Below are 23,220 nucleotides of genomic sequence, written 5' to 3' on the forward strand. Positions count from 1 at the left end.
TGTATTTATCCCAATTACGTAAATATTAAAAAGAATTTTTCGAAAAGTGGGGATTAACTGACGAATTTTCGTACGAAACATTATGTCCATTTTTATTCTTCACTTCATACCTAACACAAAAAATATAAGATTTAAACAAAAATATATATAAACAGACAAATTTTACAAGTTTTAATTAGATCAAAGCACAAAACGGATTGACTCCAGTAAAAATGCAAAATTTACATGTTAAAAACATATCGATTTATTTCTGTCATAGATATAATGAAGAATTAAGAATTTGTTGGTGCCACTCTAGCTCTGTTTCCCTGGACAAAGTTTTATCGAGTTCGACTGTTCAGTATCGGCACAATTAGCGAATCTGTAACCTTATATATATTTTCTTTAAATATGATGAAAATATTTACAATAATGTTCAAAAAACAAGTGAACTTGGAAAATAAATATGAGAAACAAATCAGATGAAATAAAAAAAAAACTAGAAAATAAGAAAAACAAATTATTTAATAATGCGTCTTGTAGCGCAGAGAGTTGAAAGGATCGCTTTATTTTAATAATTTAAAGTTATTTAAATTTTCATTATAGTTTTGCTTCGAAGGATAACCGTTATCCACTCACAATATTCCACCAGAACAAAACAAAACAAAGAGTAGTTCAAGCAACATAGGTGTAAACTTTCCTGTCTTCGGGCGTCCGCGCTAGATACTCCCGTTCGATCAATCCTTCTATTCGTTTCTTGATGATGACGGGCGACGGTAAAAATCGACTCTTCAACTGTTCAGTCACTTCCGTTACCAAAATGTTGTGAGGCATTCTCTTCCTCGACTTCATTATTCTAACGATAGCTGCTTCTATTTCGTGCTTCCTGTCCTCGTCTACTTTGTTTCTAGTTTCACGTCTCTCCGGTTCACTCTCACCCTTCGCCGCGACCGTTTGAATCTTAACTCGATGCAATTTCGAGGTGAAAGAGTCGTTGACGTAAAACTCGTGATTTGACTCGATTTCCTTTGTTCTCGGATTCTTTATCAGAATCCTCTGCGTCGCCTTACCCATCGCCAACGACTGCAGCGCCCTTATCAGGTCCCTCTCGGGTATGTCCGACTCGTTCAAAATCTCCTCGTATGTCAACTTCTCGTGGTTGTTGAACAACATCAGGACCACCATCTGGTAGGTCGACACTTGAATTATGTGCTTCCTGGGACCTGTCCTCGGCGAGATGGAGCTGGTGGACGAACATGCTCCCTCCTTGTCCGGGTCCTCCTTTTTCGGACCGAAAAATATGGCGTTGAGATCGGCGTTGCCCAACTGGGGTTGTAACGTCAATTGCCTTCCGCTGTGTTTGGCTAAATAAAACCTGACGGCAAAGTTTCATCAGCCCGATGAAAACTGATCGCGTCGAGCGATACTCACCTACTAAAACATTCGAAGGCAGCTAGTGGAATAGCGGGAATGTGGCACTTGGGAGTGGCGCTCTGCGTAGGCCAGAACCCGGTTGTCAAAACTCGCATGAACAGGTCCACCCCGCATAAGCTTGACTACAACACGATACCACAAAATGAGGGTTTTAACGTTGGAAATTGTAAACGGGTGTTCTCCCGTTCTTGGAATAAACTGACATTGAGAAAAACTCGCTAAGAAACTGTACAAATGTGTTTGTTATCGTCGAAACACTAGGCTCAAGATAAAATACAAACAAAAAGCGTTGTTACACTTATTATTCATTTAACTTAAATCTGCCGTCATTCGTTAATTGCTTCAAAGACATCATTCTTGTTGAATTTTTTTTCTAAAAAAATGTATTTCCATAATAGTGGAAATTTTAAACCGTAGCGAAAAAAAGTAATGCAGCTAATAGTAGGACGCACATTTTGTGGAACTATAGATAATTTTTAAATTCATTTTTAAGTTACTCAAGACTATTTTCACGTAATTGTATTTTGCCATTATAACAATCTATATAATTTTGTGCACAAAGACTACTTACTATAATTTGACGAGATTTATGCCGTTTTCTCTTTTATATGGTCACAGGCAAAAAGTTAGAATTAGTAATGTACGTTTTCTGATAATTTACTGCCTATTTTCAACTTTATGTGACAAACAATATTAACAAAGCGATACATGAAAAGAAATGATTTGTAATTTGCTTTTTATCCAGAAAAACTGATAAGCTATAATTTTGGACAAGTACAGTTTACCGATTATTGTTGCCTCGCACATTTACGGATTCACGAGCCGCCGCTGATCTTAAATATTCTTGAAGAAGCCGTTAAGCAAATATTCAGAAAAATAAACATTTCAAAGCAAGTTCTATAAATGAAAAACGTAAAACAAAGCTGGAACCGATTTGTCGAAAATTTTTCATTAATGACCAACTTTTCTAGATCCTGACTGACAAAGAGGAAAATGCACTATTTTATGAAATATCACTAAATTTGACAAAGTTTAAGGCTATTAACCCGTTAAAAAACTTGTACCGGTTAATGTAATAAAAATTATGAGCAAAAATCTTGACGATTTAGAAACAGGTTTAAAAATGTGGAGGTTTGAAATTGTCTTGTTCTAGAACCTTGACCATTTTGAAAATTGTTTGGTTTGAAACAATACAAACACCTACCTACAGTTTTTAGTTTTGAGTGATACAATTTTTATTGAAACAAACATCAAATTATGTATTAATTATAATTTATTGCTGTCCAACGGTGGAAATTAGAATGTAATGTTGGTAATTTGTGGATCGATTAATTCCGATTACTTGTGAATTTGTTGATCACGTTGCAAGTTTTCAAAAATACGTAATTGTCCCGTTTTAAATGCAACTTTTGGGCTTTCATATTTAAGCATTCATTTCGATAAAAAAATAAATTTAGAGACTTTAAAAATGTGGGTTACCAACTTTAACAATAAATCAAGACTGTACGTTTGGCAGGGTGACTTTCTAGCACTTTCTGCTTATATGGTTGGCAGCTTCGACCTTTGTCGCACGAATATTCAACTAAAATTTATGTTTGCGAGTTGCAGCAATTACATTTACATTTTTTAATTAGGTGTTGTTGCCTTTTATACACAATTTATTTCGATTTAATGTTCATGCGATTTCATTTGACGTTTGTGAAATTTGATACTTTCACAGATTTGTTACCAAAACACCACCAACACCGCTCAATTTTGTAAAATTGAAAATGAAAGTGGACGGATAAGAATCACCCTAGGTGTAGCGACAAAGGATAAAGTGATACGGGGAAATGTTTGGGTTTAAGTGAAATTGCGGGAAAATATTTTTCAGTTGCAACATAATGGTGATGTATTTGCTTCTTGTTATTTGCTACCGTATTCTTTGTGAAATATCCAAGCAAAGTTCAAACTCTAAATGATGGATGGCCTTAACAAAGTTCACAACTGTTGAAAATTTCTTAACGGCACAACGTCGTGTTGTTAATTCACCTTACCCAACTGCGTCACGAGATTAATTATAACATAATCTTTTACAGTTTTGCTAATCAAAAAGCAAATAAAAACATTTTTGAACTATGCTCTGTCAAATTGTTCAAACACATTTGTACACATCCCTTGTGAAGAAAAATTTCCCATCCAATTCATACACATTTCGAAAACTTTTGGAATTCATTCTGTACCCGAAGCTATCAAGACATTGGTCATTAAAAATTCAGAAGTTGACTAACTCGTCTTCTAAAATTAGTGCAATTGTCAATTAAATGTAAAATTACCTTAACGCATCACTTCCTCAACAAAATCGAAACAAACAAAAACTCAAACCTGCTCCAACATTATCAGCTTTAGAAAAATCGTTACCTCAGTTTTGGTGATATGATCCTTGAACTCATCCATGATCGTATTTGAAACTGTCATATCTTTGAACATGCCCTCGAGCTTTGAAGTGAACTGACAACCACATTCAGTCTAAAAAAAGAATTATTCACAAGTACGTTCCACAAGGACATAAAAGATATAGATACTCCACAGAAAGTTGCAAAATTCTCAAGAATGTAAAGTGATTTAGTTCCGTTGCAAAAAACACTCTCGAAGAGTATCTATACCTTTCACATTACGTATAAAAAAGCATCTGTACCGTGAACAATGAAACAGATTCGTGAGAATTTTGCAGATACAATACAAGACTGTAGAGTAACACAAGAACGCACAAATTTAGGACGAGTCGTCGTCGTGTTCGATTACTTTATTTTCCAAAATGTCCTCAAATTTAAATTTTCCATAAACCTGCGTTTAAAAATTATATTAGAAACAAGACTTAATTTAAAAACAACACACGCGACCGTTAAAAAAATTCGAAGAAACCAAATTGGGAAATAATTCGAAAAACCTTCTCATAATATTTATTATTATTGTTCTAATTTGTCTAAAAATTAAATTTACGTGTAGGTAATCATCTGCAACAGTAATTTTGATTTTTAAACGACTACTTGTAGATAACCATCTACAATTTGTAAGAGTAGTTATCAATAAGAGTAGCTTTGGTTTTTAGACAACTTAGACAAACATACACTAACGCAAACTTGGATTCGATTTCTCTACATGTTCTAGAGGAATACGCAAAAGTTAAATAAAAATTTTGAATAATGTTAAATAAATATGTATATTGAAACAGAAATGCTATTTTTTAATAATAATTAATGATAATGGCAGACCGCAGACATTCACGATTATCGACTTATTGTGAAAACCGATATTTATTATTAAGTTGATAAACGAGGTTTAGTGTGCTGCTGCATCATTGTATCGTCACTGCAAATACAACTGCCCTCTGACATCATTGTATTTATTAGTGTAACGATTTGTAACGCAATTTTATTGTACACCAGCCAAAACTACAAATCATTTTCGCTAAATAAATAAAACTGCCAATTTGCTCCAATTTTATGAACCATCAAATCTTTACGTATCTACGTTCAAAGTGTACGGGGAACAATGTTATATTTTAATTGAATCGATACTTTTCACCACAATACTCCAAAACGATCGATTCCGTTTCAGCGTCGATAATCGTGCCTGCCTGTTACTGTAGTTTAAAAGTTCTTTGAAAATTCGAAATAATTGCATTAGTTTAATTAGCCGAACGATTCCAAGGTTACTGATAAACGCTATCAGAAACAAAACCTTCACTTCGATTTCTGAGGAAGTTAAACGGCTTACAATGGAAACGTATAATTGAATCATTGTTTACTACAAATAATGCGTGACAAACAAACTTGCAAACGCTAAAACGTGTTAATGCAAGGATAATTTAGTTTTAGGAAAAAAAAAAACAGTTTCTCCGCAGACCTACCTTTAGCTTTGAAATCATATTTTTCTCCCAATCGTCACTGACTGATTTGTTCAGGAGCAGCCTCTTCGCCAAATGCTGCTTGTAATAACGTTCGAATACGTCTTTCTCTTGTAAGAATCTAAATAACACCATCGACTTGTCCAGGACCAGCTCGATCTCCTGTTCTGACATCTGGAACAGACCCGGATGTTGTAAACTGTGAAGAGGGACGACAAATCGAGACTCACCCCTTTGACGCCCTTTTTCAATTTATCGTCTATGAAGAGGGAGAGGTATTCGGGCGACTTGGGGTTGAGGTTGAGGAAATGTTCGAAATCTGAGGCGATCATCTGCTTGAAGATCTTGTCGTTGTTGAACGAATTCTTCAAGAAGTGATCGAAACGGTCCTTCAGATCTAGTAACGACTGGACGAACGTGATGGCGTTGGTGGATGGCTGATGTTCCTCTTCTTGCACCAGAGCCTTGCCTTGCTCCCTCAAATACTGGCTGACGCAGTCGGCCATCGTCTTGAGCCCGTCGGCCACCCGACCGAACAGCTTGTACATGCAGGCCAGGTCGTCGGTCTTCTGGTGCTTCAGCATGTGCACCACGCCCGAGTTCTCCATCTCCACTATCGTCTTCATGTGCTTCTTGATCAGCTCCTCTTCGACGACTTCGACGATTCGAGATTCGGTCGACTCGTCGAGGTAGTGTTTCGCCCTGTCCGATTCCTCGTTGATTCTGGCCTCTACTTTATTTATGTACACGGACGCGCTATTTTCGGCCAGAAACTTCTGACTTTCTACTTTGTAAAATTCGGCGGACTGCTGGAGGAAGGGCCTCTCGAAGTCCTCCTCGTAGACGGCGCGCGAATTTATGCCGAGGACCATCAACATCTGGCAGGCATTCTTTATCGAGATTCTGTCCACTTTTTCGCCTCTCCGTTCCCGCATCACCATGTCCAGGAGTGTCTCGCGGAGGTGGTCCCGGATGCACCCGTACCGCACAACCTTGCCGGACAAATCGTTTGAGACGTGACCTACCCGTTTACCGTATCTTACCTGATCTCTGAAAATAATCAAGCCCAAATTGTACACGTTGTCCACGTCGTTCTGCTGCACGTAGACACGGTCCATGTACATCAGGATGTCGCGAATCATCACCATCGACGTCTGATGGTCGTTCCAGGCTTGATTCAGTGTCATCAGGAAGCAGTTGTGTAGAGCCCGAAGGACATCTTCGCGGACCTGGACACACCAAAAGTGAACGATTAATTACGGAATCGTAGGTTTTGTGCAGGCCATTCGTCATTCTTTTCTAGCGTCCACACGCTCGTATTATTGCAGTTTTTTCCCGATCAAAATCACATTCAATTAATTTAATAGCGTGCACTTGTAAAATTGTATTCGGTTCATTTGGAGAATACAATTTACAAATAAAAAATTATCAGGGTCAGGAGCAAAACAATACGATCAAAAATTATCCCATTCCTTGGTATTTTTTTCTTTCAATTTTTGTAACGCTAATGTAATGAAAATGAAAAAATGTAAACATTCGAATAATCTTCACATAAGTCGGGTAAAATTTGATCTAAAAAGCAATATAATAAACAAATTATGCAACCCTATTTTATTGTTATACAGAGTGCCTCTCAAAAATCGCCGCAAACCACTTCGTTATTAATTTTACGATTTCAGTAGGTACAGTCGACGGTCAAATAAAACTGGGACAAAAATGACAATCACATAAGTCAAAATTTACAAATTTGCATCGCTTAATTACGGCTTTATCACAAATAGGTTAACTGTGGTATGACATATTATACAGACACTGACAAATATATTGACAATTCAATGGTCTGATTTACATAAACTCGGTACAGGTTGCAAAGACACATTTGTCATTTGCAACAGCACTTTTATGGCATTAGTCATTTGAAATTACTTTAAAACTGTACTTATTTGGAAAATATTCAACCCAAACTATGATTTTCTGGTCCCTTTGTGCCTTTATTTGGTTCAGAAATATGAAAAAAATGCTGTTGCAAATGACAAGTGTGTCTTTGCAACCTGTACCGAGTTTAGATTAAATTTTAAGTGTCCCAGTTTTATTTGTCCACCGACCGTACATTAAAAAAAATCTACAAATTTCTACTAGAGGCCTTAACTTCAAGGTCAAGCAAAAATAATTTTTTTAAGAGCTAAAGTCTTGTAGATATCAATTTCCTGAATCCAAAAAAGTCTAACAACCTGACTTTGCTGAAATATTCAATAGCAAAAATATTTATTGATATTTATCTAGGTAGGTACAGTTACGGAATTAAAATTTCGGGCAGTATTGTCAATGTCATGATATAAGCTCTATAACAACCTTTACGTTAATAACCTAATTTTTTACTCTTGTCATGTTTTTGTCTTTTTGGCATTCAAAAATTGTCATTTGTGAAATCTCAAAATTCAAAATTGATTGGGTGACTGACACAGAAAAGTTTAATTTTTGAATGTCAGGCATGATGACAGTAGAAGGTGCTTTACAAAGATTTTGTTGAAGTGACAGAAAAATAGTGCCCGAAATTTTAATTCCGCAACTGTACTTACATACACTGAATAAAAGTTAACTAGTTTTTTGTTTAATGAAATTTAATTATGTACAGTAAATAACGGAGTTATGGCTTACGGGGTTTATTGGGAGACAACCCGTACATCCGCTTTGTCAATGCTAGTGGCTCAGAATATTTCAACTTTGGAAGAAACCAACGAAGTCCACTTTGAGAAGGTCCTCGAACTTAAATCATCTTTGCGTGCCGATTGGAGAAATTTCCACCTAATACCAACATTCACTTTTCGGCATCACTGATAACAGAATCTAATCAAACAGTGGTCCTGTGATATGACAACAGAAAAATGTACACTTCCAACGGCTGTTCAAGGCCGAACTGTTACGCGTGGTCATTCTTGACTTTGATTCTACCAGTTGCAGTGATTTGTTGAAGTGTGGAATGAGCGTTTTAATGAATTAAAAATTAAATTTTCAATGAATTAATCAAAACTGAGAGAAATAATTCCAGAAGAACATACAGTTTTTGTGGTGAATCCAGTTTTATCCAAAACAAAATGTCTTTTCAGAAGGTTTCCTAATGGAAAAGAAAAATTCTCCTCGGCACGTTTTTACTCTTTATTTTTCTATTTGAATTATTTATAATGACCACATCACAAAATATTATTTTTTTGTCTTGAAATATTAACCTTTTGCAGTTTAAAACAGTGAAAAATATTTTATTAAATACACAAAAATCTCTGCAACTTTAGTGCACTGGAACCGATATTAATAAAAAAAATAATTCTCTGGCCTTGCGATTTTCTTATGACCTTCTTCACCCACTTTCGTTCGAGTAAAACTATTTTCCACATTTTCATTCAAACTTGAAGAGTTTACAGTACTCTCATAAACCAGCCACGAGTTGATTTCATAAACAATCTGTCAAATTTATGCGTCCACGTTGGAGACTCGCCTCGTTTTCCTTTTTGCAAAATTTCGTCAGCTCATCAAGTGTCAATATTTTCCTTATGTGCTTAAATTTCAACGCTCATTTTGTACATTCCACTAGCTTCGAGCAAAATTATTTTTGCCTTATTCTAATTTCTCGAATTAATCACCGGATCTGTCACGAAACGCAAGATAGTTCCCTCCACCGCTATGTACTTGCATCACGTGGGCCCACGATAAATGTTTTGACATACCACGTGTCAACTAAACACGCACCTCTAAATTGTTCACGATGATTTATCAATCCTTTTACATAAAAAATTCAAAATATTTTCCCGGCTAGGATGAGTTCGTCGAAACTGGAACGGGTGCCGACCTTTTCGGGTATTTCTGTCGATTGTACCTACATTACCGAGTCAATGTCAGAGTAATTGTTGCCTCAATAGCAAATTTTCGTTTATATTTAACCCGAGATTGACCCTTAAACAACTCTAAATATCTGGAATAATTCAACACTTCAACCGTTCTGACTTCACCGTTAAGTAATTAATCAAATATTTATGGTAGCAATTGACAAAGGTTGTTTTTGGAATACAGATGAAACAATTATTGATCCAAAAACACCACTTTACTTTATTCTTTACCCACAACAAATTCTCATTCAATAAAACACCAAACTCAGATGATGGAGATCTCAGAAAAATAGTCAAACAAAATAAATGGATCAAATTAAAATTATAAACTTTTGGGTTCCCTTTAATTTACAAATTAATTTTTAAAGTCATTGCTTTGGAGATTTTTGTGACTTAAGCGCCCAGCGTGACGTATAGGTAATGTTGTATAATCTTTAAAATATAGTAAAAACATTAGGACTTTGTTATGTAAGATAAGGATCAATCACATTTTTTTATTTTAAGAACATTAAAAAATCTAACAAACTCACTTGCTTTCAGATAATGAAAACCAAATTTATAAACAACTTTAAATATATATTGTGAAATCTTATTACTTAATTTCTGATGGAAAAAACAACATTAAGTCGGTAATCATCGACAACAAATAAATCAAAAACAAATTCATCGGCCCATCTCAAAATACTGTTGTGTTGTCAATTAATAAAATCAGCTAATGAAATAACATTTAAAACTTCAAAGGTCTAGCTTTCTGTTCAACGAACAGGCGCATAAATTGTTGTCAACATCGTTTTTTCTTCAACTTGTTTTAACGACATAAGCAGCACTCCTGAAATTACACTTAGCCGCCATTTTTACTTAGCCTTTAATTCGTTTACATCCGCTAAATAAATGAAACTATTAATCAGATCTTGTTTATGCGAATAAAAATAGAAAATGTTATTTTTTCCAACTGAAAGGTGCAAAAAACTACGTTCTGCAATATCTCCAAGATTGCGATTTATAACACCACAATAAAATATAATATGATAAGAGAGGAAAAATTCGACCGCGAAAAAATCCCACCTCATCCACTTTTAGAAAATTATAAATTCCGGCTTTCTATTTTCGGCGAACAAAACTGTTTGCATTATGTCCAAATTGCTTAATTCAGGTCGCGGATTATGACACAGATCAAAAGACAATTTAGAATTTCATTTGGAAACACTCTCAACAAGAACAAGAACAAATTCAAAACAAACAAATTGTGCGCGGCGAAGCTGCGAAACGGACAGCGCAAACAGTAAATGTATTTCGTGTAAATGTGGGGGCCCAGTTTACATCACTTTTGATGAACAGTAACATAAATATGTTGGCACAACAAATATTAATTATGGTGGCAGCAGCTTTGCAAAAACAAAACGAGATGTATTAAAAAAGCAAATTAAACGTGGTGTAAATATTTAACGATTAACTTGGCGAAATTACTGTTTAAAATCTGTCACATAGACCAAAATAGGGGACAGAGAAGTGGTGTCCTCGGTGACGTTAATACGCAGTCTGGGCAAGGTCAAGGCTATTTTTTTCAGCTTGCAATGGGACAATTTCCAATCAACCGAACATATTGCAAATTATGTCTACGGTAATTATATTTTATTTACAGTGGAATAAAGTGCAAATCACCTACACCTGCCGATAAAATGTCGGCGAGACCTGTAAACATACACATACAAGACAATTCTAGTAAAGATGATTAAAAATAAAATCCTCGATGGTTTGCTACCACTAGCTTGTAATACAAAATTGTTGGGTACCAACATAGAGGTAGATCTGCCCAACAAAGACAATACCGATCAACTTATTAAAAATACCACATCACGCATTGTTGAAGTTCCATTATCTGTTGTTTTGTAATTTATTTAATCAGCATTCTCATAACAAAATTTACTTGACTGTAACTCTAACCTGACAATGTGGCATCAGCGTTATTGCTGATAATCCAATCAGTGTGCATTATATTTGGTCTCGAGATAAATATCTGAATCAGTCAAGAACCTGTTGTTTGCCAAACATTTTAAAGAGCTCCGAGTCGAATTGGCAGAATGACTGGCTTCCCTCTTACCTTTGATTCTAAATGATGAGTAACAACCTCCTTGAGTCCGGTGTACAACTTCTCTCCATGTTTATGGAGAACCATGGTGTACGCGTTCCGATACAACTCCTCGAAACTCAAACCTGAATTGTTCTTTTTCTGTATTTCCTGTATGGCGTTTTTCAATAGGGCCCATATGCTCTCCACGTACTTCTCGTCCATAGTCATCTACAACGGAATTGAGTCGTTTCAGTTTCGACAACATGTAACCCCACAAATACAGTTTTGAATGTGATGTCCCCGGGAGGTTCATTTGGTCTACAAAACTGGCTGTTTTTCATTTCTGTTAATTGGAACACATAAATTTTGCCAAATTTCAAAATTGGTTATGAAAGAAAACGGAGAAGAAATGACAAGTATGACAATGTGATGTTTTTTTATTTGCGATTTTCGAATTGTGTTTGGGGCATGATGGAAGGGCGAACGCAAAGCGGTAACAATTTTTGAGGTAAGAGAAACGCGAGGGTCGTATTTATTGGTGGGGTTTGGTAAAGTGCGAATTTTATGTTTTCGCAATTGGATGACATAAATCGTAGACAAGGTGGCTTTGATTGGTGGTTAAAGAAATTTGAAATTAGATTTGTAAAATATCCGGATCGTATTAGAACGTTTGTTTTTATGCAAATTTGGTGGCGAACGTGCGTATTGTGATGATTTGTGTTATTTTTGTATCGTTTTCGATGGTCATTGATGATAATTATCGCGTGAAGCATATCGGTTTGACATTTGTAGAGGACAATGCACTTGGTTGGTGGGTAATCTTTCGGGACTTACTGGGAAGGCTCGAATCCTCATTTTGCCTTCCTTCTTGCTGAGTGAGGAATTCTTCATAGCTGACATTTTCGTAACTCTTGACCACAAAAAAACACCACGCACCAAATTCGGCAATCACACAAATCACTCCAAGCAGGGATCAAAAAAGGTCGTTTTTTTCGGCGTCGAGTCCTTCTTTTTGTAACAACAACCACTCATCTTTAACAATAACACTAAACAACATAAACTGTTCTTGTTTTTCGAACTTCGGGAACGATGTAATGTTAGAAAAACGATCACACTGGCGAAAGTCAATCACACGAGACGGATTTTAATTGGCGGAAAATCTCGCCGATTTGGAGTACGATTGTCTTTTCGCATTAAACGCGAATTTAACTGTTTTGATGCACAAACTTCACATCGCCATTGTCAACGTCGTGGAAAACGAAGAGAAAGTTTCATTTGCTTGCCAGTATTCAGCATTCAGCTGATTCGTTTTTTATTAATTTGGTGGCAGAGCTGCCAACTTGACACTCGACAAAAATGAATCTCCCTGAAATCTGAAATGGAAACGTCAAATGGAGCATGTGCCGATGGCACGTCAATCCTGTCAATTCCTCACTTTATTTGGTTAGTATTTAAATAATTACTCGAATTTAGACATCAGGACCGCAGAATCGCAAAGCGGTCCATCACTTGACGTTTAAAAATTACTAAAACTAATTTTATTCAGCTGAGATACGCCGCGAGGTGACCTAAAACCCAAAATAACCACTGATAATGCCGATATTTTACACCTCCCATTAAAGCCATTTTATGGGAAAATTATGTTGGAATTTTTTATCTGATCAAATTCATTTCTAAACCAAATACATAAAAAAAACTACTATTGTTGAAACCGCACTTAAAGGAAATAAATTAATTTTCCTGCCGACTCCACTGGTGGTGTGGGTAGACTAAATTTGAATTTTTTTTATACCAACAAATGATCTGCTATATAGGCAACACCTTATGTAAAGCTATTTTGTAAGATCAAACAATATCATTCTTGAGTATTCTTCAAACATGATTTCTAATGATTAATGTCAAAAACTGAATATACAATTTTTTAAAGCTGCATCTTATCAAAAACAGGCAACACCCTCCTCAACTGGTAGATCTTAAAACCAAATTTATTTCACACAATGGAAGTAGGCATTTATTTCAAAAATATTCAAGTTCTAAACCTGGGCAACTAGTTCACACATTCCAATGTACTATTTTATAAAAATAATGTCACTTTCTTCCACATAAACTTGTAAAAATCAACTTCTCTAATACATTTTCTTGGTTTTTTTTGGAGTAGTTATTTTGTTAACACACATTCAGTAAAACAAAAAAAACTTCAAATGAGGAATCTCAAGTACATTTAATGTTGCTACCTTCTTCTTTCCCCTTTTTGAGTCTTACGTTTCTCCTTTTTCTCCTCTCTCAGCTGCCGCTGCTTCTCTCTATCCTCTTTATCTTTTTCCTTCTTTTTCTGGCTGTCCAGTTTAGCTTGCTCACGCTTCACTTTTTCAGCATGCAATACAGACTGAACATTTGTGTTTTTCTCAATATTATTTTCTTTGTGGTCACCTGCTTGATTCCCAGTTTCTGCTTCATCTTCGTCATCAGTCATTTGAGAATATTGTGACAAAATTGCTTCACGAATTTTTTTCTCTTCTTCAGTGTAGTTTTTCTGTTTGGTGGTAGCAAGAGATTGGGACTCTAATAATTTCACAAGTTTTGTGTCTACATCCTCACTTGAGGATTTGCTTGGGGGAGGCTCTTTTAGTTTGTGAAATTGCCACTGCTCCAGGATTTCGTTACAAATTTTATTTATCTCTTCTTCCTAAAAAGGAGAAAAATGAAAATTCCATCCTCTGAAGGGAAGGGGGCACTCACATTTTGAATTATTTCTGAAAGTATCCCTTGTAAAGCTTCAAATTTTTCTTCGGGAGTCTCGTCACTGTCTAAAATACCTTGTATGTACGAACCGAAAACACTTTCGTCAGTATTTAATTCTTCCAGAGTTCGACTTAACCATGAAGAAAAATCCTCCATTGCGGTGGCCATTTTCATTTGAAAACTTAGGGAAGTTTTTCATTTCACTCATTTCACTCTACGTTGGCCAACCTGTTTGTATCTGGTTTGTTTGTTGCCAATGCGCCGCTGTCACTCTGTCCTCTGTCAGTTTCTGTTTAATGTCATTTTATTCCAATCGGTCAATTTATTACCTCATCTTCTGATGGTTTTTATCGTAAAATTGGTTATTATGTATTTATTTATGACTAATAATTGAACTATGTCAATCGGTTTCGTTGATACGCGTGAAAAATATAGTTCTGTGATATTCCGTAGTTAGTGATGCTTTTTTAACACTTCGGTTACGTTAAATTTTCCAGAAAAAAGTGTTAATTTGTTGTTTTAAAAATGTCGAACCTCCGCAGTGATTTGGACTCTTCGCTGGATCAATCTTACGTGCAAAAAATGCAGTTTATGTCACTAAATGGGACCGATGGAGACCCGCGGTATGGCCGGATAATGGGAAAAGCAGAGCCGGCTGTGCCCCCATATCACCAGAAGCAAAAATCGATTGGAGCGATTGAGAGTTTTACGAGTGAAGGCCCCGCTCAAACAAAGCAAAACGATTACACGTTGTATGAGAGGAACAATATCATTGCAAGTTCAAAGTATGCCACTCCAAAACAAGTAGAGACTTTGATCAGTCAAAAACCTGTTGAAGAGAGCGACATTTACGTCCAGTGCGCCAAACCTCAAGTGGCCCCAAATTCAAGTCCTACACATTCATTGAGTGGTTCGTCACAACATTCGAGCAGCCCTAGAGCTAGTATGGCGGCTAATGCTACACCGGTGTATGAAAATATTGACTATTATTCAGGAAGAAACTTCCAAACCCCTTATTATCACTCTGGAGATGGAAATTTCCGCAAGGCGCAACCTCAAGTGCCTGCAGGCAACAGAAACGCCAACAGGGATGGTGAGGCCTTGCCCGTTTACGAAAATCTCCAAACGTTGGGGCATAAGTCTAGCGGGGCCACCCCGGGGCCTCAAGTGCCTTCAAATCAAGCGCCCCCGCCTTATCCTACCCAAACCTATCAGCAGTCCTTCCCACAAATGCAGAAACTGGGAATAAGTAAAGCTCCGTATTATCACGCCAATTACAACAAGGGCTTCACTCAGCAACAATTAGATGAAATCAACAGCAGCGACTACGTGTGCATGACCGGGAACATTTCCCACACCCTCAGCACGAACGTTCCCTTTCAAACGTCCTCCGCCAAAAATTACAATCGAGAACCGGCGACCGGGATAGCGTCCACGCCATCGGTTCTGCCCAAGAGTCCAGTTGCTAAAGAGAAAATTGACGTGCGGCCGCCGCCGGTGCCGAGTCCGACGCCCAGCGCGTGCAGCACTTCGAGTGGCAGCAAGATGAAAATTAGTGGAAAGACTCTGTTACCGTATAATGTGACCCCACCGAGGCCGAGGGGGCCCACTGAAGCCGAGAGGAAGATCGAAGAGATGACCAGACAAATTGAGGAGGAAATGGAAAAACATGAAGAGGAAGGAGAATATTTCGGTAATTTTCTTTTTGTTTTATTTTATCTGTTGGAAAAGGTTGTTGCAAGAAATTTGAGTATGCATCAAGGATATTATTTTGTTCTATTTTATTATAAACTGAAGAAGAGATGACAAGAAGTTGATTTACTCCAGTCCAAAATGTCTATTTTTTCTTTTGGCTTTTTAGGAGTCATTTTTGCAATTGGGACGTGAAGTAAAATATTTGGAAACTACCGAGTCCTTGCAAAATCCTTTAACTGTAATTGTTTGTAAATTTTAATTATAAATCAGCATGTTCGAATACGACATTTTGATTCGGAACGTTTCAAGAGTGATTTTTTAAATTTGAAGATAAAATAAAATTTTTAGAGAGCACCTAACGCCTCAAAATTGCCGTTTCGATCATTATCAAGCTCAATGGCTTTTGATTATTTACAGTACATTGTGACACTTCAACTTTGATTCTTGGGAGTTTGTATAAAATTTAAAAAGTTTAAATTAATTAGGAAAACCGTTGCACCGATATGACCAAACGGTTGATTCAATTTGACTTACACTTGGCGCACTTAGACTGAGTAATTTACGTTAATCATTATGTTTGTGGGTCATGGAAAATAAGACTGATTGTAAAAAACGGAATTTAAACGACCGACTGATACGATACGGTTGGGTAGGCGTGGGAAATAGTTGAAAAGATTTAAATTGTAATTGTCAATGAATTTCATATCAGAATTAACTAACAAGCTTTAAAAAGGGTTACAAAAGAATCTCATGATTATGGTCCCAGGGTTAAGACTCTCTTGCATTGGACAGCACCAATGAAATCGTCAAACTCTGTTGTTTATTGTCGTCTATACTCCGTTAATAACAACTTATCACTGTTAAGAACCTTCTTAAAATATTTATTGCAGCCCTACTGCATTGCATTGCTTTCATCAAGTGTTTGACCTAGTGGAATTAGAATTAAAAAATAAGGTTGCAACTGTTCGCAATTTTTTTTTTTTAATCGGACAACTAGTGAAACCGCAGATTGTAGTTAAATATTTTAATTTACAGTTTTCTGGTTTTTTACGTTTCATATTCTTGAAAATGATTATATGTATGTAATATGAAAGAAACTGCTGCATTTTTTTACCCACTACCTTACTTATTTTTAAAAGATTATGTGGGAAGACCCGTACGTATTTTTGGGCGTCATAATAGTAATCACATGCTTTAAAAATAATTGTTTGTGGTTTACCCACGTCGTTAGTAAGATTATTAGCTTTGAAAGTGTTGATTTTGATTTTGCCTAGATAACTAATTAGAACTTTGAGACTAATGCGCGATATGTATTCGTAAATTTATGTTTTAAAGCACAAATTGGATTAATTAAGTTAATAAACGGCCAACGGATTTGTAATTAAACCCGTTTTTCTTCTTTCATTAGAGGTATAGCAGAATTGCGAACGTTCAACGGAAGTTTACGTTTTATGTACTTGAAAATTATAAAAGTAAAGGAGTTGGAATCTTTGAATGTTGTGTACGTACTACAAAACGAAAACCTCGTAATTACGTTACATTAAATTTTACTCGTACGTATTTTCTAATGTAAGGGTAAAATCATTGGAAATAAGTGAAATTTTGAATGATTATTTCCTTCATGTGTTTAGCAACCAATTGCGTGACAAATATTGACCAATCAAAACGAGAAAACAAAAAATAACGCGATAAAATTTCTCTAAAATGCACATGTGCAATAATCTGATAAAAAATATCGGTACCAGATTTTTTTTTTTATTATTTTGAATAAAAAGGATTGGAAGTAATGCGTTTGGTTTCATTCTATTCAGGAAATAATCAGCCGTATACCCCTCGTGCAAAATTTTAATATCGGCAATTTTTTTGCTAATGAACTCACATCCATAAATTATTCGGTCAGAAGACCAATTATTATCAAATAAAAGCCCTCGACTTCGTCTCGTGCTCTTATTTGCTAATAATCGGTCTTCTGACCTCATTTATGGATGTTTTCGTTCATTAGCAAAAAAATTTCCGATAAAAAATTTCATTTATGTGATGTAACACATACCTATCTTATTTTAATCGAAACTTTATAAAAAATTAACGAATTAATAACATTTGACAAAATGTAAAATTTTGTTATAGTCTTGGAAATGTTGTCTTTAGCTATCATTAGTTCTTTGCCGCCTGTACTTTGACCAAAAAATAAATAAAAGCTAATAACAAGTGCAAGTGCAAGGCATTTAACCGAAACAGAATAAAAAAAATAAAAAGGTCAAACGCGAAATGTTAAAAAGATGTTCAAAATGACGGCGATGTGGACAGTGAATTCACAAAGAAATACTCTTCTCAAAAATATTAAAATTGACTTCTCGTGCCATTTAAAAAAAATAAAGTTAGCCCTGCATTTTCAAAATAAATGATTTTAGAAAATTGAAAAAAATTTCAGATGATATAATTTAAACACTTCTAACTGTGTGTCAAATTTCAACAAACTCTGCTAAACCGTTCTGAAAATATTTAGCTGCATCCATACTTTTTAGCGATCCTGTATGTATAAAAAGAATTATTTATAATTACTGAAAACTACATAACGAATGTTCACATTAATTTGTTGTCAAACATTTTACATGATTGTTTCAACGATTTCTGAAATACGTACTAATGGTCGTCCAACGATTCCTGTTCCACTAAATATTTGACAACTAAGGAAGCTACGCCATACGTCATCGGAAACAAAAGCCAGCACCAGGCTTTTGACCACACACTTTTTTGAAAGCACGTTATTTTAATGGTGGAAGAATTTTTTGCAGAGACACAAAAATATGAAATTATTTCTTCTGTAATTATTTTATGTACTATCGGATAGCAAAAAAAAAAACTGGTACAGTATGTTTATGTTACTATAGACACTTCCAAAACTCATTCAGTTTGCAAGTGTCTACAGCAACATACTCTACCAGTTTTGATTTATAAGACTGGTGCCCAAAACAAACAATTTTTTCATTTTCCAAAATCGGCTGAACAAAGAAAAAAGTGGATAGAAGTATTAGTTACTTCTGGGATACCTCCTTCAAAATTACAAAATTATTTTACAAGTTCTCAAAAAAACTAGATTTCAGATCTGCCGTGCCATACCCATCAGTTGTTCGTTCCAAATTCACAGTGTCACAAAATAACAGTTTCTCCAGACAAGTCGAAGATTTAATGACTATGGAAACTACACAAGTTGTGATTCCTGATCCTGAAGTTGTCCCACAACATTCATTAAAAAATTCAGTCCCAGAGAAAAAAAAATCTATTACACAGATCATGATAAGCGAAAAACAATTTCAAAATTAAAAACTTGATAAAAAATCATAAAAACAATGGAATAAAGTGTTTGGATAATTGTTGGTTTCTTTGTTTTTTTTTTTTTTTTTTTTTTTACAAATAAAACCTTACGAACGTAGTCAATGTTAAAGGTTTCAATGAAATGTAGGTTTATGTGGGTACAGTGGATGGACAAATAAAACTGGGTCAAAAATGACAATCACATAAGTCAAAATTTACAAATTTGCATCGTTTAATTACGGCTTTATCACAAATAGGTTAACTTTATTATATATACAGGGTGTCCCAAAAATGGCGTACTAACGGTGCACTACGGTGTAGAAGAGACTACCGTAAACGTCAGAAAAATGTTTAAAAAATTATATTGGACTTAATTGCTGATTTAGCGGTCCTTGAAAGTGGCACTTAACAGGAAAATTATTTTGAAATAGATGTATTAAATTGTCATGACAGCTACCTCTAATCGTACATATTATCACAAAGTACAAAATTACTCACTACCAATATCTAATCCTGCACAATAGTGAATTTAGAAGCTTTGGAAATAGAAAAAAATATTTTAAATCCACTACGGTAACATTGCAAGGTAATGATGTACGAGTACATCTTTGTTTACATTGTATTACCGTTAATAATAAAAATAATAATAATTTATTTTTTTGTCTGAAAAATGTTTTCCATATTTTTTTCGTGTACATTTAAACATCCTAGATACGGTAGTAAGTAGTTAGTACGCCATTTTTGGGACACCTGTATATATAGACACTGACAAATATGTTGACAATTCAGTAGTCTGATTTACATAGATTAAATTGTAAGTGTCTCAGTTTTATTTATCCATCGACCGTACATACTTGTACAGCGTGATCAACAATGACTGAGTCTGTCGGCAATGGAACAGTTGAAAAATATTGGTGTTTTTCTGTTTCGTAATTGGCACTGACCGGATGTTTTAACTTGACACGACATTAAAAAAAATTAGGTTATGTCGGGTATGTTTATGCTAGAGGTAAACGCCGTAAAATGGAATGTCTAGGCAAATTTAAATTTTCGCTAAATAGATTGAAAAAATAAATTCTAAGGAAACCAATTTTTGTCAGTGCTTCAAAAGGCAAATTATGTCTCTAGTTCGACGATTAATAACTTTCTTATTGCCAATTTGCTGCATTTCTGTCGAAATCACGAACGTCTTTGAGAAATTTGACACTGACAATACAAATTTGTAACATTTCTCAGTCTTTTGTTTCCGCCATCAAATATGAAAATATCTCTATTACAAAAATAACCCTTTGATGGTAAACGTCACATTCGCCTGTCAACTCTGTCAAAGCTGACAACCGGAAATGCGTTTAAATTACAGTGGTACCAAAATCATTCAAATTTTCATTGTCACCAACAGTTTTAGTCATTCTTGATCACGTTGTATTAAAAGAGTATTTTGTAGAGCATGTACGTTCGTTTAGGTACATTGAAGTGGACTTTGGAACACAACGATTTTTTGTAATGAAACACAGTTGCAGTTTAAACAATGAAGAAATCATTAATTTTTTCGGGGTTGAATACATTTTGTCGTTTTAAAGCCATCACATATGATTGCAGACGTCCAGCGTATCTATTTTAGAAAAGTACCATCAGTGGACATTAAAAGCTGGAACATCCAAAAATTTTTCATTGTGTATCAAACTTTCGCTTTGTCACAATTTGTCAAATTAACTATTGTCACATTGACATCACTCTCTTGTAAAATTAAAATAATAAATATTCTTTTTTTTTTTGCTACCTACCTGTTTTGACCACCAAAAAACTGATTCTGTGAATAATTACTGTAATAACCCAGATATCGCCAGTCTTCCGCCAAAATTTAAATATTTGAAAATTCAAACTAAACCCGCGAAATTTAACAAAGTGGCCATGGCGTGATCGTCATCGAAGCGGTAAAACCCCTACGTTGTGTGTTTTGTACGTACAAAATGGCGGCAGACTAGCTCGGGATGCAAATGGCGGACTTGCAGGGTGGACAAGCTTCGAAATAAAAATGCATAAATCGATGGGAGGACGCCTGTATTTATTTTATGCACACATGAATAAATACATCCTCGTTTTCATCTACAGTGTTATTTAATCCGGGACAAGATCACTTAATAAATTGAACAATTTAGCGGTTCGACTTTACATGACACAACAAAAAATACATAGAAAACACAATACATTTGTCTACCGGCCTTTTGAGGAGGGTAGAAAGAAATAGTTCCCTTTCTTTTTGTTTTTTTTTCGGAGCGAAACTATACAACAAATAAAATAACAACGGTTGCTCAGAACCTAAACTCGTAATACAAGAACAAAGCGGCACCGTGAAACAAATGATAGTTATGTTATTACGAATAGACACTGTAAAGGGGATGAGTAAAACCCCCAAAAATCACCCACAAACGATGGCGGACCGTAATCTTTTCCATCTTTAAATTTAAACAACAGGTTACAGAACATTGCGCAACAAGACTCTAGATTGCAATGACAGACACTCTAATTCCGTAATTGAATATTACAGACCTCTGACTCTCAGCTCTTCAAGATAGCACGCGGTATCCGATCGCGAAGTTAACCTCGTTCTCGCCCCCAGTCTCCTAATTTCTACCCTAGTGACGTCGGGTCGTCCAAGTCGCTGCGACACCTAACTCGTTATGGGTGCAGTGCCCCAGCTTGTGTCCTCCGAATCGCCACTGTAGTGACCACAGCTGATGAAACAGAGGCCTTCCACCGAAGGCCGTCGAGAAACTCTGCGGCCAGGATCACACGTCATGAAGGGATCCCCGAGTGACTGCGTGGGTCCCCCCACGTACGGCTCCTTTGGCAGGCTCCCGTTTTTCATTGCAACGTGGATAAACTGCCCCCGCGTAGACAACTCTAACTTCCGCCAAACAAGTGCCCCGTTTTTCCTTGTGGCAAATGAATGGTCGTTCCCCAAATGGACCCCCGTTTTCCCTAATTAAATCGCTGACGCAATGTGATCGGTTAACTGTTCCTACCTTCCTAGCCCTACCCTGAAAATGGACTCGTCCAAAATGATTTTTTTAACTGTTCGCCCATAAATAACTCTGATTTTAAAGCCTGGACGCAAACAACGGATTCCCACGGTTCACCCCTTACTCCCTCTAACTTTGAAAATGGACTCGTCCCACGAATTTTAACTACCTAATTACTTTATTGCGACGTTCCCTCAAGAATTTACCCACTCTATTAATTCCTACTTCACCCGAGCTTATCGGAATAACAAAACGAAATAACATACCTGCTAACATTACTTGTTGTCGGTAAGATCATACTACCTGAATTACAACGCGCAAACTGTCGGCGACACACGAGGTGCGCACCTGTAATCGACCAACACGTGTCTCCTTCGCGATTGGTGAGTGTTTACGGAGCACGGCCCTGATTACATTGACAATACACAAAAAAAATGCACGACTCGAGATTCGTAACCGCAATAACTACATTTTCCACTAAAACAATAACAATGAAAACGTAGGTTCAACAAACACCACCCTTCCCTTCCGAGGGCTGAGAGTCTAGTACCTAGTACCGCGTCTTTCATGTACCATGTAATGTACCATGTAATGTACCAACCGTACGCAATCTAATGTACCAACAGTGCACAACAAAAGAACCAAATAATTCCTGTTGCGTTTGTTTCGGCGGCGGCAATTTGAATTCAAACTGGGGTATTACATTGCCAACTATTTAATTGGGAAAACAAACAATATCATTCAATATCAAACAAACTGAACTTTAACTTGATGGTTTTGATAAATAAACGTCATTCACCCCGTTGTAATTTTTGACTTTATACAATCGTCATCTTGTCCCAGCTTTTAATGTCCACCGATGGTACATATATTTACGGAAATAAATGAGAATTTAGAAAATAAGGTATTTAATACGATACATTGAATATGTTTGAAGCTTTCTCACAAATCGCGTTTTTACTCAATTCAGGGTTATCACCTTTCAACTCTTCGTAGTACCGAATCAGGGCCATTTTTTCACTCTCTGTGCACTACGAAGGCACCTTTTCAAATTTTGTGCGTTAATTTTTCAACGCAAACGCAAATGACATGCGCAATGACATCGCCGATGACCTTGCACGGCTCGACCTTGCCAACCTATATTGTGAAATGCACTTCCAATTGCTCATACCAACTTGACAACACTTTGAC

General features: G+C 36.0%; 3 protein-coding genes and 1 long non-coding RNA gene across 7 annotated transcripts in view; 2 read left to right on the plus strand and 2 right to left on the minus strand.

Moving 5' to 3' along the window:
- Positions 1 to 486: 486 nt before the first annotated feature.
- Cul3 (cullin 3) lies at positions 487 to 12,556 on the minus strand. 3 transcript variants are annotated; one of them, XM_069046978.1, is made up of 8 exons: positions 12,089 to 12,556; positions 11,285 to 11,482; positions 6,346 to 6,531; positions 5,533 to 6,294; positions 5,306 to 5,476; positions 3,814 to 3,921; positions 1,411 to 1,535; positions 487 to 1,354 (listed from the first exon to the last, which is right to left on the minus strand). In XM_069046978.1, exons 1-8 carry the CDS (start codon positions 12,152 to 12,154, stop codon positions 655 to 657), a joined length of 2,316 nt encoding a protein of 771 aa, XP_068903079.1. In that variant the 5' UTR covers positions 12,155 to 12,556; the 3' UTR covers positions 487 to 654. The 3 variants fall into 3 exon arrangements, with proteins under 3 accessions (XP_068903079.1, XP_068903080.1, XP_068903081.1); XM_069046979.1 differs by lacking the exon at positions 12,089 to 12,556 and adding an exon at positions 11,536 to 11,698; XM_069046980.1 differs by lacking the exons at positions 11,285 to 11,482; positions 12,089 to 12,556 and adding an exon at positions 7,961 to 8,117.
- A 77-nt stretch (positions 12,557 to 12,633) lies between these two features.
- Positions 12,634 to 13,402, plus strand: LOC138130500 (uncharacterized). Its single transcript, XR_011159600.1, has 2 exons — positions 12,634 to 12,697; positions 13,182 to 13,402. It is a non-coding gene; the product is annotated as an uncharacterized lncRNA (long non-coding RNA).
- Positions 13,222 to 14,206, minus strand: LOC138130495 (coiled-coil domain-containing protein 43-like). Its single transcript, XM_069047001.1, has 2 exons — positions 13,994 to 14,206; positions 13,222 to 13,940 (listed from the first exon to the last, which is right to left on the minus strand). The coding sequence occupies exons 1-2, from the start codon at positions 14,168 to 14,170 to the stop codon at positions 13,485 to 13,487; spliced, it is 633 nt and encodes a 210-aa protein (XP_068903102.1). The 5' UTR covers positions 14,171 to 14,206; the 3' UTR covers positions 13,222 to 13,484.
- A 59-nt stretch (positions 14,207 to 14,265) lies between these two features.
- jub (LIM domain-containing protein jub) overlaps positions 14,266 to 23,220 on the plus strand; it is a 29,106-nt gene continuing 20,151 nt past the window's right edge. The window contains exon 1 of one of the 2 annotated variants that reach the window (XM_069046983.1): positions 14,266 to 15,689. In XM_069046983.1, the coding sequence (XP_068903084.1) occupies positions 14,522 to 15,689 (1,168 nt within the window). In that variant the 5' untranslated portion in view covers positions 14,266 to 14,521. The remainder of the gene's footprint in view (positions 15,690 to 23,220) is intronic. The other variant, XM_069046984.1, reaches the window with a different exon arrangement.

Source organism: Tenebrio molitor, chromosome 5 (genome assembly GCF_963966145.1).
Source record: "Tenebrio molitor chromosome 5, icTenMoli1.1, whole genome shotgun sequence".
NCBI classification, from domain to species: Eukaryota; Metazoa; Arthropoda; class Insecta; order Coleoptera; family Tenebrionidae; genus Tenebrio; species Tenebrio molitor.